Below are 17,103 nucleotides of genomic sequence, written 5' to 3'. Positions count from 1 at the left end.
AATTAGGAAATCTTAAATTCTTAAAGATTGTGTAAGGTAAATAGAAGTAAATTTTGTATGGCTAATTTACTAATTGCACGAGAATAAAATTATTTAAAAAATTCTTACTTCACTGTAAGAAAACCCGGATCAAATTATAATAAGAAGTAGAGATAGAAGTTATCACTCAGAGTGTCAGTACTTTTGAGCGTGAAATACATTTTTTACCCTAACATGTTACGTAACAAAAAATCCGATATACCGTAATTTTTACAGTATTAATTACCGTAAAATCCCTGATTCACTCTAACTGAAGTAATGGTATAATTTTTACTGTGAAAATGAATTTTGCGGATGATGCCCCCAAAGTGAGCAGGTACTTTATACCGTAATTTGCTTCGGAATTTTTTATAGTCAGAAGTAGAAATTTATTGGAAAATTATAAAATATATTTTTGGGTATCAAAAATCTGACATACTGTTGTTTTTGCAGTATCAATTACCGTAAAATCTCTGAATCACACTTAATAAACAACTGTATTTTACAGTAACTATATTTTACGTTAAAAATAAATTGGATAAGAAAATGGATTTCATGGATGATTCCCCAAAAGTCCCGGGACTTTATCCTGTAATTTGATCTGGAATTTCTTACAGTGTCGGAAAATGAGCTCATTGGAATTTCAGACAATTTTACATTTATTCATGGAAAAATAAGTCAAATAATTAATAACTTTATTTTACAAATATATATCGTTTCCTCAAATGTCCATGCTTCGGACAGATAACAAGTTTCCTTGAACTGTAAGTCCAACCAAAGTCACAAAAATCGCACAAGGGAAATGTGTATTTCACCCATCTATTTTCAAAATTTGATACTGCCTTTAGGTCATTTTCATTCATATCTAAACAGAAAAAAAGATCAAAAAGGTTCATTAAAATTACATCTTCTAGACATAATTATTCATTGTTTTTAAATAAACTGTAGCATAAAAATTTGAATTTTTATGGAACGTTTTCAAGACTTTTTCTTTAATTAGTCTTTTAAATCACTTGACTTCTTTATCAGCTTCTTTTAAGTTATTAGAATACTTCTTTTCCTTATCTTTACAAATTGCTTCAAATTTACTATTTGGCTGAAAGATATTTGGAGTATAAATTACTAAAAACTCAATCGAAGTGCAATCATGTGCAGAAAATATAACATGCTGAAAAACAGTAGTTTTTTTTTTCAATTATTCCTTACATTTTGTAAATTAATTACATATATATGATAAATAATAACAAATAGTATTATTGTTTAGTTACTCGAAATTAAGCTTTTAAATCTAAACATAGCAATATTTTTTAGTCAATTAAGAAAATGTTTTTATTTGTTTGACTCAATTAGAAGATTGATTTACTTTTGTTTTATAGATGATTATAAGTGGGTACAAACAACAAACTCTTTTAAATTATTTCAAATAAATTTTCGTAAAGTTTTTAAAAATTGTACTCTCTAAACTTAAAGTACTGTAGTTATTCTAGAAATTAAATTATATAATATACGACAGTATATATTAATATCACACTGATTCATATCGGTAAAAATTGATTAAGGAAATGAATGTTCAAGCACTGTAAAAAAATCCGGTATGAAGTTACAGTATAAAATACCAGCATCAACCGTGTGGATATAAAATGATCAGAAACAAAATAATTATGAACAATAAAAAATTATTTAAAAATAATTAATAATGATTATAAAATAATTCAAATGATTACAGAATGGTTAAAAATACTAGAAAATGTACATTAAGAAATGATCATAATATGATCAGTCGTTACGTTATAAAACACAGTTGCATCACCCTTAACATCAATTTTCAGTAAAATCCAGTTTTTACAGTAAAATATTATACCTTAGTTTTTATATTTTATAGTATTATTTATTCAATTAAAAATAGATTAAGTGATTTTAGTTATTAATTATTACTGTCAATTATTTCTGAAAAAACTATGGTGCTTGATATTTTTGGTTCTGTAACATGCTCCGGTGAAAATGGATTTTAAGGTACAGGTATTTTTTACCTTAATTTGATCCGGAATTTCTCAACACTTCGTGACTAATTTTATATTGATTTCTGTCATTCTCATAGAATAGAAATAAAATTTTTTTTCTTAGTAGTTAATTATTTATAGTTTTGGCAGAAACTAAAAAGAAAAAAAATTCCCAACTTGAAGTTTGCGGTCTTAGCTAAAAATATGGGGAAATTATTTCGACATTGAATTATAAAGTGAGCTAATTTAATTCCCACTCAGAGAATATCTAAATAATAGGGTATTTTAACTAATTAAATGCGCTTGATACTTTTAAACTTGAATTGATTAAACTTTTAATAAACTTTTAACAATTGTGAAATTAGATTTTAAATATTAACAATAAGCTTTTTCAAAGTTGTCAAAAATGCTTAACAGAGCACGTCTTTCTTTTTTTTAAAAAACAAAGTAGTGTCTCATTAATTTTATTGGAAATCTCAAAGTAAAGCAACTTCGACAAACACACATGCTTTTGTTCACAGTAATCGTAAACGTTTAATTTAATATGCGCATTTGAAATGAATTCTTATATTCTAAACTGTCTGAAACAAAAGCTATTCTTAATATATTAAAACCGTACAATTATTTTAAGACAAATTCCAAACAGTTAATAAAGCGGATTTGAAGAACTCTTGAAATAGAAAAATTCTGAGACTCATTAAAACGAATCAAAAGGTTCTTAAAACAACTTATTTCATATTTTAATTGGGGATTTTTAAAGGAAGCAAGGCTTTAGTAGCAAGCAAACTGATTTTGAAATAATAATGTAGTTCTAAACTTATTGTATAAGATATTAAAATGAATATTAATTAATATGAGATAAATTTCAAAATAAAAATGAATTAATCGTATCTAATATTCTAAAATGGACTTTTAATTCATAACTAGTTAACTAGTTTATAGATTTTAGTTTATAGTTAAAATATGTTATATGAATATTTTTACAATTGAACAAATAATTATACAAACTAATTTCAAATTACATAAACTATTTATTTTTGAGGTTTGAAATAAAACTAAAATTTTGAAAGGGTTGTCAGTTAATATTTATTTCTAAATTTGAGTACTTAACTGCAATAAAATTTATTTAATAATCCTCCTGTATTACACAAAAATTACTGATGATTTTAAAAAGTAAACAAATAACTGCTTAACTTCAATTTACTTTTGACACTAAACTTTACTATTTATCCCATTAAATGAATAAGCCTAAAAATAAATAAATAAATTACAAAATCAACAAATTAAAATAGCTCCATAGCTTTCTTTATTATTTCTATTGAATTTAAAAATCCCTTAATAATAGAAACACATAAAAATTGATGTTTCTTTTGCGCGGGAAACATTTTTGGATACTTTAATAAAACTTTAATATTTATTACAGGGTTTTACAGAAGATGTCGCTATTGAGTGAAAACAGTATGTAACATAGTTTCCTCTACTGCAGATTCGACAATTTCAGCTGAAATAATAACAGATATTTTTAAGAATTTACTTTTTTAAATTGTGTCTTGCTCTTGTTATAAGTGGTGGCTACTTCACCGTTAGAAATTTCTCGGAAAAAAATTGGTAAATAACAATTTATTGAATGGTTATTTTACCATATTTAATCAAAACAGTCAAATAGCCATAAATAAAATGATAATCAAGCTGTTAGGTTTGAGAAAAACTGTTCATCAACTGCCTTCCCCTAATACGGTTTAACAACCGGAATTTTATCGCACCTACTAGAACGACCTAATGAAGCTACTTAGTTCCTTGCAAATGCTCACATATCATAGCTGAGCTGGCTTATCTGTTAATCTCATGACCGGCAGAACTGGAGTTCGAGTCCTAGTATTAACACTACAATATTTCCTCCATTCCCTTCAACACATGAAGAATTTCCAGTCTCCATTGCCTAAGGAAAAGATAAGTTCCTATGTCTAGTAAAAAAAAAAAAATTACGTTTTTGAAAAATGCTAGTTGCAAATGGTCGAAAAAACGGTCTAGTTTGGTATTCCTGGTTTTATAACCATAATTTTTGTGTATGGTTTCAAAACCATGAAGGAAAAAAAATGTTCTTTAACTTAAACTTTACGATTAATCGGATGAACAGACCGCTGCCAGTTATTTCCCCATAATTTTAGAATGAAAATTTTAACAGTGTTTGTTGATATCGTTTTATCTTCCCTTGCTGTTATCAGTGCAATTTATTGAAAAAATTTGTAACTAATTTTGAAACATTGTTATTAAACATTTTGAAGCATTTTTCTTGAAATCAAGTTTCAAATCGTCAGTCGCTCTTTGCACATCCGGTGCTCTCTCTGTTCATGTATGATTGAAAAAAATGTTTTTTTTTGTAATAGAATAATTGATTATTACACAACACTCTTATATTTGCAAAACAAACTTCCTTAAAACAATGTATGGATGAAATTGACATTATATTTAAAAACTAAAATCTAACTCAGTCCTATAAAACTCTATAATAAATAGAAAAAAATATTTTTTTTAAAAATCCATGGTCGATAAGGAAAGAGAAAGTTTTATCATAATCTCACTATTCTAGACAACATCTGTGCACCATTTCTAACACACATAAGAATTCGTATTTCAAACCAAAGTAACGGTCATTTTATTATTATAGTAGGAAATTTGGAATTCATATCAAGGTATTATTCGCCTTTCTTTTATAGCGTAAAAAGCTTTTGAAGGGATTTTTTGAAATATTTTGCGACCGGAGATTTGAAACATCATTTCAAGGAAAACTAAAGGAGTAGGTAAGTTGAATGGTAATATGGTAAAATGAATAGTATGTTGTGCCCTGCTTAAATTTTCATAACATTTCAAAATTAGTTCCAAGATTCATCAATAAATGCACTTAGAATAGCAAGCTGTGATAAAACAAAGTTCTAAAAATTAACCACAATTTATAACAACGGCAAGAAACAAAACTTACATTTTCCCTTACTGAAATTTAAAGTGCTTTTGAGGTTTTTAGTGAGGTTGTTATGAGGTGATAAGGTTGATTTGAAGTTGACTTCAAAAACAACCTTAAAAGACCAACCTTCCAAGGCTTATTATCAAGGTATATGAAGTTGTTTTATTTACACTTTCGACGTTGTTTTGACGTTGAAGGAAATATACCTCAGGGAAACCAGCTGAGAGAGGTTCTTTTTGAAATGAACATGTTATTTTTTCCGCACTTAAGGCAATTAAATACATTTGAAGTGTGAATAATTTCACTCGATTTCAAATGAGGTTTTTTAAATTGAAGTTCATTGATGATGTTATATTTAGTATGAAACATAGCCTAATTTTCTAACTCCGGTGTGTTTTTACACCTGTAAACCTAAGAACAACCTCAAAAACTCCTTAATGCTTGTGAGGGTTATCGTGATATTTTTAAACTCAAATTATTTCATATTAAACTCATATTTTGCTAAAAGGTAATTCTAGATCTTTCCTAACTTTGTTGTTTGACTGTTTGTTGAATTGCGTTGTTTTACTATAACGAAATTTGATATATTTTTAATGGCATTTTAATTTTTTTGACTCTTTACAAGTCGGCATGACACTTCGTCTTAATACTGTATTGTCCCCAAACACATAAACGTAGAATCATTTAGATGTTTATATCTTTATAGTCACGTACAGATTTATTAAAACTTTCTTTTAAAGGATGTATCCCTATTTCATAAAAATTTCGACAGGAACGAAATTAGTGTCCAATGAAAGAGCTTAAATTGTGTTTCAATTTGAAAGGGAAGCACCAGGTGTTGGCCAGCGCAAGGACAATGGAGAGGAGACCCTTTGGATTATTTGAAATGCTTATGCGTATTTATGTTGTCACAAGACCGATAAAATTTATTTTCTCGCCTGCGTTGATAACAAAGAGTTTAAAAATACTGAGCTGTAAACTGGGTGAAAAAAAGGAGTTTAAAACGAATTGGTCACGTTTTTAAACAAATATTTTTTTTTTAATTATTCTTATTACTGCATGCAGGTTTCATAATGATTCAAAGCTCAGTTTTACTTTTAATGATATGCAGGTTACAAAATAATTAAAGCAAGATTGATAGAAAGAGATAGAGAAAAAATTAGAATTTTATTTCAGAATACTAAAGAACAGAATCAACAGAGAATAGTCAGAAAAACTGCCAAAAAGAAAGATGATATGTCTTTTTAGGGTTAAACTCTTCAGTTCTGTTACTATTTCTCCAAACTTTAAAACTTACAATGGCTTGTATTGAGTTATTTTTAGTATTCTTCGGAATAATCTGCTTAAATTGATGGAACTAACTTATCCTATTAAACTTAAACTATTATTTAAAACCTAAACTGTTTTTCCATTTTTACTTTCTCTAATACTACTTGTTTTCTCCTACTTCTTCTTGCCTTTTCTCAAATTTTTATAAATTTAACGAGTTAAAGATTGACTAAATGTGCTATTTCTCCAAACAGAAGACATTTCTTCAAACGGAAACATTTAGAAATATGCATATAGAAAATTTAATACACTATTTCAAATATAACTTCCAATTAGTCTAGAAATGAAAAAAAAATCAATTGGTATTAGTATCAAATCATAATGCATATAAATTGAATGAAATATTCACGAATCAATGTATGAGGAGTATAGAATGTATATAAATCAAAGTATAGTTGGTTATAAAATGTGCATATCGAAGGTAATATGGGATGTGCATGTTGCGCATTTTTAAAACTTTAATTTTTAAAAAATCATGCAAAACTAGACTAAAATATTACAATATCCAATGAGCTAACAAAGCAAGTTCAAATTGCAAAGTGATTAGAAAAAAACTACTAAAAAAGACCTGGGAGATGGTGAGGTAACGAAGCAGGGTATCTTTCATAATATAACATAATAAAGCACAATGCAGTTGCGGTTGAATATTGCAGATAAATTAGGAAGAGACAGAGGCAGGAATCGAATTTATATTAATATTTAAATGTTTGCACAGCTGGTAATATTACAGTCAAATGTAAAATATATTTATTGAAAGTTTATTGAGAAACTCGAATATGTTACGCTTTTAAATTTAGACCAATATTTTCATTTTCGATGAAGAAAATAATTTATTTCGGAAATCTTAGTTTAGAAATTTATTTAAAAATAAATAATATGTAAATCCTACTTTTTCCAATCGTATCATTGACAGGATCCAGTTCATGGTAATTGGTTGCCGAATGACTGAAATTATGTGCTTCTCCTAAAAGATCACCGCAAGGTCTATGTGGTTTGTTCACATCTCCTGTGCATGATTTATAGTTTTGCAAACTGGAATCTTCGTCATCATCTGAACTATCGATGGAAATGTCATCCCACGTAACTTTCAGCCAATGCGGAAAAGTATATGGTTCTTCTAAGTGCTGTCGCTCTCTAATCTAAAAAGATACCGATTTATGATTTATGAAACAAAATTTACAATAAATAATTCTACCTTTCTCTTAACGGGATTTTAGTTATCTCTAACAATATAAGAACTGAGTAAATAAAACGGAGAAAATATCTTATATCAAAATTTTTATAGTAGATACAGTAAAACATGTTGTGTTTTCCCTTGATAAGTTGATTATCTCTCTAAGCTTATCTTAATGATCAAGCACCAAATTATTAAAATAAATAAATAAGTTAAGCCTTGTATAAGCTAATCTAGGAAATTAAACCTTGTGCAAGCTAACCTAATTAAGCCTTTGTCTAATCTTATCTATAAATTAAGCCTTAATTTTGACTAAGGAATTACTCTCCCATAAACTGGTTAGCTTGCACAGGTTTCATTGAAGCTAACCTGGGAACTAAATTTATATAGCATGTTTAAGTTAGTTCAAGTCATTAAAAAATTTTCAGATCAAATTTTTTATTCAAGAAGCTTTAATGATACTGAGATTGATTTTGGACCAAAGCTGTTTCTCACAGTGGGAAATACACTGAAAAAATTTCAATTCAAAATACGGTTTGGAGTACCGGCACCCTGATTGCTAGTACTTTTCATCGTAAAATCTATTTTACCGGAACAATGTTACGGGAAAAAAACTGATATACTGTAATTTTCACAGTAATACTAATAACCGTAGAATCAATGGATCACTCTAATTATTTAAATATAACTGTAAAAATTAGGGTACGGTAAAATTGAATTAGACGGTTAAATGGATTTTGCGGATAATGCAGAAAAACTCTGGTATTTTAACAGTGATTTGATGCAGAATTGTTTACAGTGCGTTAGATCAAAAGCTATTAATGTAATTGCTTTCTTTATTTTGCATGCTTTACAAATTCATAAAACTACGGATACATTTTGAACACATGAAAATAATTTATATTTAAGTTGCAAAATGCATGCCTAAATTGACGCACAGAGATTTAAGGACAAACCCCATCTATTTACTAAGCATTTGATAAGTCAAACTGTTTATTTGCACTAAGAGACACATTAATGGTCAATTAAAGATTAGCATTTAGATTCTACTTAACTAAACATGCGGTTATTACTTTTACTTGTTGAATATATCAGTTTAATCTAGAATATTTACTTTAATTCTATGATAAAAGCAAATCTATTAGTAATATAATTCCTCAGTGTTACATTGTAAAACACTAATAACAATATAATATTGACTTCGAAAACAGAAACAATGAATTTATTTTTAGCTTTTCCCAGCTATTTATTATTAAATTATGATTATACACTAGGTAAAGGATAGTAAATTATACCTTTTCATATGAGTGTATAAATATCACGCAAATATTTAATTGCTCTTATTTGCTCAATATAATTATTCCAATTATAATGAACTTGGGAGAGTTTAAATTAATTAGATGCTGGTTTCATAACACTAATTTTCGTCAAGAGCTATTAAAATGATTAGAAAGTTATAAATTAAACTGAATAAACACTTATCAAACTTACATTGCAATGCTATAGATATTTATACTTTTAGAAAATATAGAATTAGAAAGTAAATACGAAGTTATTTTTATTAGCCCTATGAGAAAGTAATCTTTAATAGACGAATATTAGTTAATAAACAATCAGAATAAATTGAAACTTTTTTGAAAGGAAATTAGAAATAAATTAGATAAGAAGATTAAATGAGACAAAAAAAAGTCTGCGTATGATTTAATTTATTAATTCTCGTAATTAAGAAAACCATACTTTATTTTCTTTTACTATGGCTTCAGTAAATACTTTTTGAAAGGTAGAATCAAACATTTTTTCTCTTGCCATTATTAAAAATTAGAATTTTTACTTTAACAACTTAAAAATTTTCTCTTAATTTTGAAATTCTCAATTTTTATTTATTTATTAGTATCACAACGAACATTTGATTTTTAATTTAGCATGAATCTCGCGGAAGATTTATTATTAGATAGTTATTACTTATGCAAACTTTTCAAAACAAATGCATCAAAAATTTATCTTATACATAGGCAGTTGCTTTTCAACCTACAACAACTTTTTTTTCTCTGAAATTGTTTTTTTTTAGTAAAATGGGATAGCTGCTAGTGACGTAGTGCGGGTATCTCGATCCTGACTGGTTGGTGAAACATGGCATTTGTTTACGTTAGCAGCTGTTTTTGCCATTTTATTTCAAGTAAGCCAAGCCAATCAAGTATCAGTTCTCTTTCACTTTATTTTTCTTATTTAACACAGAGAAAGGCAAGAATCCTGGTAGAACATAAACAAACTGATAGTGCATCGAAGTTGCCAAGTACATGAAACAAAAATATATCACGGCAACATTAAACTAATTAAACAAATAATAAGTTTAAGTAAAAAACGTAGACGAGAAAGAATTATATTTTAACAAATTCGATGTGCGATACGACGTTGTATTTAATTAACTTCACATTAATTAACATTTCAACTTATCTGGAGAAACATAGCTCGATTTTTACGTCTCATCTTATTTATAACCGATCAGCTGGCGCTGAGGTCGTAGGTCACGTGTCTGTGTATCAGTGATTGTCTTTCCGAGTCGCAAGTACCCAATTCTGGTAATTACCATAGAACCATAAACTATGATACTTAAGGACGATCCACTCCGACGTCATCACGACGAGTTTCTTGAAGTTCATCCTGGCCCAACTACCTACAGTGCACTCTAGCAACACTTAACGGAAACAGTTAATTTTCATTCTGTTGACATGAATAGTTTACAATCTCTGATATTAATAGTGTCTCTGTTATATTTTTATTTAGATCAGCTCGATTACATTAAGGTTAAATAGCTGGATGCTAAGTTTTTATTTACTGTTATTTATTTCTCTCCCCTTATATAATAAACTCTACTACAAGCAGAAAAAAACCAAAATCTATGTTATCGTTTTCACAATTTATGTTTTAGATTAAATGAAAAATAGTACATATTACTCATATAAATATGTATTTTATTCAAAATTTAAATACATTTAAGTGCAAAGAAAATTATTGAGACTTTAAAATATTTAAAATAAATCGTTATTTACGACGAAAAGTTTATTTTTGTCTTCACTGACAAACGACATTCTTCATAAACAAACGACAACAACATAAGTATTATTGAACTAAAACAAAGAAAAGGACGATTATAAATAAAATTATTAATTCAATTAAGAATAATAAAGAAAATGATGAACTTAATGAAACTTAAGAAAATGATGAAAGAAATGATTAAAGAAAATGATGAACTTAATGAAAAACTTAAATAGTTCTACTAATATAACAGGTTTGGTCAATTTAAATGCTGTTAAATAAGTTTATTTGCAAAATAATATTACCAAAAATGATGCAATTTTATTATACTGCAGCTTCCCACACTGAGATGTAATTTAAATTAGTTTTACTTTTTGGTTATTGCAGTAAGTTTTCCTTTCAAGCATTGAGCCCTTGGAGAAATTTGTACGGAAAGTCCTCTGTTACCTACTTCAAATAACAATGGGGGCTCTTTTATTTTTTACTTATTTATTTAGCGAGTTGCTGGATGAAAACCTGCGCAGTTCAAAGTTTGATAAAAGCTAGGAATTATGCTCAGAGGGCAATAATTTTCTAGAAGGATTTGCTTCTTTTGGGCTGCTTCGCTCTCTCGATAGATGGAATGTAAGCATATTTAAATCAAAAACAAAGAATAGTGTGCTTATGTAAATTATTCGGCTTTAAATTTTAATTTCTGATTTATTTATAGTTCAGTTTGTTTCAGCATTTTGTCGCTCATGCGAGAAGAAAATTTCATTCAGAAATTAGTAATCGTAAACGTTTGAAAGCCATTGTTTACGAGTGCTCTCTTGATATTTCAGTTTTAACCCTATTATTCAACTTAAATAACGTAATTTAACATAAGCAGCATTAAAAAACGCCTTTTATTAAAATGCGATACATCAATTTTCAGTTCATTGTCACCAACGTAAGGAGCCGCTTGCCAACGCTAGAAGCTATTTTCACAATTATTTTTGGAATGTTTGCAATTCAAACTCGCTCTGTCTGCTATGTATTTTTTAATGAATTGTGTAGTGTTTTTGATGTTTTGATGCTCGTTAAATGGTTTCTACCTTTCTGATGTAGGCTGGATTTATGTCAGGTAATTTCTTTAGATCTTTTTCTTCAAATGTACAATGGGTATATATATATATATATATATATATATATATATATATATATATATATATATATATATATATATATATATATATATATATTAGATTAGGTATCTGCAACTTTGGCTAACATAATTAATCATCACAAGCGTCAATAATATTTTTGCGAGTTAAATAATGATTCAACAGCATTTTTGGGAACCTCTATCAGTACAGCACTATGCCACAGTTCATAGAAAGCTATGAAAGGTGTTAGTTATATCGATGGTGTTGATTATTGGACACGCCTTTTCAACCATTCAGAGATTAAGAGAACATGTCGGCGAGATAATAGTAGGTTTGAATCAAGACAGACCAGAACAGTCAGAAGACAGTAGAGAACAACAGGGTTTTATAGTTAGTCTTAAATAAGAGCTCCCCTAGACATTCGTCTGAACCTGTGGCGGTGACTATGGTAACAAGGTTGGACTATTTCAAGTAGGGGTGCGGGGTCATTGGTTTGGAGTGGATTCGGCGAGAAAAAGGGAGTATCCTTCTTCTGTCTATTCTGTTAGTCCTAGAGTGAAGCTACCCTCCCTAAAATGCGCCATTCTTGTTTCCATAGCTCCAGACTGCCTCAGACTTTGTGACGCGAGGAATTCTTAGCTTTGACAAATGTACCGTAACGCAGCTGAAATGTAACGTATACTCCTCACTGGAATACAAACAAGAAGTGAACGAGACGCGTATCCAACTGTACCCAATTACCTTTCTACAGATGGTGGATGAGTGTGACTATGCCGATTTCAAGTTGGCGACGTACGCTCTCTGTTACCATTGGAATAAAATATTTGCCTTGTCTACTGTTAGTGGTTAGATGCCACTGAAATCAAGCATGGCATTTCGCATGATCAACCAGAACTATTGATTCCATATTAAAGGAAAAGTAAATGGAATTCAACCATCTCGAGCAGGAATAATGCTGTACAATAAACCGCAATCTAAATAGGCCATAACCGTTTAACAATTACAGTCAGACATGTGTTGTTTTATTCATTTCTCCTTTTCATAGACGCATTAAAATACTTTTTAACGAAAATTACATTCAAACACAAATTAAATGAGAGAAAACTGCTCTCGAATAACTTCTTTTATGTACCCAATAACTTTTATAACTTTTCCAACTGTACCCAATTACCACCTCTACAGATGGTGGATGAGTGTGACTATGCTGATTTCAAGTTGGCGACGTACGCTCTCTGTTACCATTGGAATAAAATATTTGCCTTCTCTACTGTTAGTGGTTAGATGCCACTGAAATCAAGCATGGCATTTCGCATGATCAACCAGAACTATTGATTCCATATTAAATGAAAAGTAAATGGAATTCAACCAACTCGAGCAGGAATAATGCTGTACAATAAACCGCAATCTAAATAGTCCATAACCGCTTAACAATTACAGTCAGACATGTGTTGTTTTATTCATTTCTCCTTTTCATAGACGCATTAAAATACTTTTTAACGAAAATTACATTCAAACACAAATTAAATGAGAGAAAACTGCTCTCGAATAACTTCTTTTATGCGCATTGTAGTTATTTCTCCTACCTCTTGCTTCGCTTAAATGTTCTAAAAATGTAATTGGTTGCATTTCACGCAATTTTTTATTGGTCATGCATATTTCACGTATATTGCGTGCAGCCATCCTGGTATGACGAATATAATCTAGCGTATATTTTGAAAGTATATCGAACACTTTTTTCGTGTTTTAAAGCATCAAAAATACATTTTCACAGCTGAGTCTTATAATAAATTGACTTATCTCATCGAAACAAATATGAGAAATAAATAATATATAAAATATTTTTTAAAACATTATCAGTTTTATTGAGTAATATATATTATAGATGTGACGGTGAAGAAAAAGTTTTGTAAAGAGACTTGTTATATTTTATTTGTTTCATAACATCACTGGAAAAGTTACGTAATCTAAGAAAGTATGTTCCTTGTTATACGCCATTATAAAGCTTCAAGGACGATGAGAAAAATATCTGTGGAACATCTGTTGTGTCGTATGTTCACAATGACGGAAGAAACCATAAAAATATCAGATGTGGAAATTAATATTTGAGAGGTTAGGGTTTAATTCTTCCACCCTAGGTTGTTATTCGGTTGACTGGATACCATCGTAAATTTTGTACTGCTATTCGTGGCTTTGTTAGTTACCTATTACAAGAACTAGTTAAGAGCACAAGCCGTGTAGTTAACTTAAATTCTTTGTGTCTATTAAATATAAAATACCTTGAAAAATTCTTCTTAATCGGAATATAAACTTGATTGTTTTTGTGCGCTCTTATTTTCAAGGGTTGCAGAATGAAAAGTTAAAAAGAGTTATATTTCAGAGGAAAAATTGTTTCGTTCGAATGACACAAGAACCGATTTGAAACTTTTATTAAGTTTAAAGAATAAGAAAATACTTATCTAAATCTAAAGTAATTTTTTTAATGTATGATAGTTTATATGAAACGATAATTACATGAGAAATAACTTACTACTATATGAGATAATTAATTTATGTTCAATATATACTAAGCTAATGTTTAAAAATCTATTGCAAACTAAAAACTAAGAAAAGAAAATGCTAAAAGTGCCAAAAGTGGCCCTTTTAGCTTGCTTTTGTTATTACTTCTACAGTGACAAACAGCAATTTTCAAAAGTATTTAAAAAATAAAGTAAATAAAATAGATGTTTACAAATTATAATATTAGGTATTTATAGGCTAAACAGAAAGGGAACAACATTAGAACGTTGGTGTAAAACACAAAAGAAGTGAAAGATAAAATATCTTAAATACAAGAATTCAGAGGTTTTTTTTCCCGCTCATCTGAACGACTTTCTTTATATTACTGAAAACCATCATTTTCTAATTTTTAGACCACAATTTGCTCATAATAAAGTACGTATTTATTTCTGGACTGCATGCACAACGCGCTAATTTAACATTTAAAACTAATTTGTTAACTTTAGGAAAAAAATCAACATTGCTTTTAATAATTTGCAGTATCAGAAAAGTTAAATAAAATTTCAAAATCACGTATTCTCTCTTATAATACTAAAATACATGCTAAAGGTTTTCATAAAATATCACAAAAATTGAACTAAGGACAATATTAATGTGTGCATTTCAGTATCTCGGAAAATATACTGCCTTTAATAGAATTCACGTTGCAAAAAAAATATTCCTTTTGACCTATTTTTGCATTTCGCAGAAATTCTTTATAGTTTTAGTTAAATTATATATATATATATATATATATATATATATATATATATATATATATATATATATATATATATATATATATATATGTGTGTGTGTGTGTGTGTGTGTGTGTTTTCGTGTGTAATAAAATACTAAAATAAAGTATATTTTCTTTAATTTATTACAAACAGCAACATATTTGATTTATTATGAATAAAAGCTCTGCATAATTTGATTGGAAAGATAAACTCTATTGCAACTCCACTATAAAAACAATTTTCTAAATAGCACGAATAATACAATTTTATGAAGTCAATTAATAATCTTATTAATTGCTATTTAATGATTTCTAAGAAAGATTTGCTTCCTATTTATTATAATGCTCGCGGATAGAATGATGCATCAAAATTTAAGACTAATTTTAAGATAATTATAAGACTGAATATGATAACATAATGATACAAAACAAACATTGTCACGTGACTCAAAAGGAAGTTTCAAAATATTATTCTGAAAATGCCATTCATTTATTCATCTCATAGCAAATATATTTGTAACCCAAAGGCGCATTTTATAAATCCTGTCTTAAACAAAGCAATTAAGAGAGTAGTATTATTATTCCACAAATTAGAATTCCTAATTTTTTATGATGAGGTGAAATGCAGCATTACAGCGTTTGGAGAAAAGGTGACATCGCTCAGTCGAGTAGGCTCCCTATAAGACAAGTAATTAATAAAATATTTATTTATTGTTACTCATTGATATGCAGGTTTGTGTGCTTATTAGAAATCATGATGTATTATAAGTATTTTTCAAGTTGAAGAAGAGATTGCATAAGTCAGAGAAGGACGTAGCAAAGATATATCTATCGAAGAGTTGAAATCGATGGTTCAAATACCACCGTATATGTTTTGAAAATGTTATTTTTTATCTTGTGCTATATGTTCTTCGACGTGACAATGACTTGAAAGCCGAACTTTATGAGAACAAACAGGCCTACAATAAATAAATAAATAAGTAAATATAGCTAAATAAATGGAAATATATAAGTAAGTACAAATAAATAGATGCATCCATTGTTGAGGTAAGATTTCTCGTCTTTGTTTTAAATTGTTAGAACAACCTGATTTCGCATCATTTAAGATAGTGATTTAGCTCAGATCTGTCCATAAAACTGTATATTTAAAAATATGTATTTTTTAAGGTTGTTAAAGTTGTTAGCTGTAAACTTATAGTTTAAATAGAAATTAAGACAACTACCAGGCCAAAAACAAAGAATAAAATAGAGGTTAATAACTGGAAATTTTGCGTACTTAAAGTACTACTGATAAAATTATTAGCACTTTTGTTAAATTTACCAAATTTTATCTGGATTACAGCCAAATATTAAAACAATATTTTATTGTTAATTTTACCAAAAGTCATTAGAAAAGCACTATGGTAAAAATCACCGGGATTTTTTGGTGCACCCGTAGAACCAGAAGACACCGTAATTTTTACCATATTCTGTTAGTTTACACCATACTTTTTTCCTAGGGTTGGTTTTAGGCAAGGAATTTTGGTAATCTAACTAATAAGAAAGGGCTTAAAATTTGGATTGACAATGAAATGTTTCGGACAACTTATTCTTGTATTTTAACTTTAAGTATTTAGTTAGCTTGGTCGAAACTTTTGTTGGTGAGAAATTCCCCTTGACGATAATGGGAAGATAAGAAACAAAAAACAAATAATTTTAGCCAACCATAAAGCATTAGTAGGGATTTGAGAGAGCTAGCTATTCGGAAAGTGAGCAAAATTTCAATAGTAAGATTCCATAGCCAACAACAAGATTTTAGGTAAAAAACTTAGTGATAGCAATAAGTAAAAAATAAATTGAGTATATATATATATAAAGTAAAATAGTTTAAAGTTTAAGCACGCACAATTCTTTAGTAGAAGGATAGTTTACTCTATCTAGTTTACGAAAATATACTATAGGCTTTATATGTTTAAGTTCTATAAATCTCCCATTATTATTTATATCCGAGTTTAGGATTGGATTTATAACTATACATATTCTTTTGTTTGTTCAAAAATATTATAAAAAACATCATTTCCTTTTTGCTATAAATTTATATCCAACTATGCATGTAAGAGAATATTTTATAAATGATACAGGCTTGTTTCTCCATTGTAAAATATAAAAAAAAAGATTAAAAAAAGTGAGTTTTGTTTGAATAGGAA

The 17,103-nt window shown here is 28.4% G+C and overlaps 1 protein-coding gene across 2 annotated transcripts; it reads right to left on the bottom strand.

Moving 5' to 3' along the window:
- Nucleotides 1-665: 665 nt before the first annotated feature.
- LOC139426954 (uncharacterized) lies at nucleotides 666-9,378 on the bottom strand. 2 transcript variants are annotated; one of them, XM_071187173.1, is made up of 3 exons: nucleotides 9,221-9,378; nucleotides 7,199-7,448; nucleotides 666-883 (listed from the first exon to the last, which is right to left on the bottom strand). In XM_071187173.1, the coding sequence occupies exons 1-3, from the start codon at nucleotides 9,290-9,292 to the stop codon at nucleotides 714-716; spliced, it is 492 nt and encodes a 163-aa protein (XP_071043274.1). In that variant the 5' UTR covers nucleotides 9,293-9,378; the 3' UTR covers nucleotides 666-713. The 2 variants fall into 2 exon arrangements, with proteins under 2 accessions (XP_071043274.1, XP_071043277.1); XM_071187176.1 differs by lacking the exon at nucleotides 666-883 and adding an exon at nucleotides 3,310-3,519.
- Between the last annotated feature and the right edge of the window lie 7,725 nt (nucleotides 9,379-17,103).

The sequence above is a fragment of the Parasteatoda tepidariorum genome, chromosome 3, assembly GCF_982258835.1.
Source record: "Parasteatoda tepidariorum strain Cologne lab strain chromosome 3, Ptep-v5.0, whole genome shotgun sequence".
Lineage (NCBI taxonomy): Eukaryota > Metazoa > Arthropoda > Arachnida > Araneae > Theridiidae > Parasteatoda > Parasteatoda tepidariorum.
The sequence above is the reverse complement of the archived record's forward strand: the minus strand, read 5'-3'. Positions and strand labels throughout refer to the sequence as shown.

Coding starts and splice junctions, on each gene's coding strand:
- LOC139426954 (XM_071187173.1), bottom strand. CDS start 9,292: ATGGCAAGAGAAAAAATGTTTGATTCTACCTTTCAAAAAGTATTTACT. Junction 7,449..9,220: donor CCATAGTAAAAGAAAATAAA/GTATGGTTTTCT, acceptor GTATCTTTTTAG/ATTAGAGAGCGACAGCACTT. Junction 884..7,198: donor CAATGATACGATTGGAAAAA/GTAGGATTTACA, acceptor TTTTCTGTTTAG/ATATGAATGAAAATGACCTA.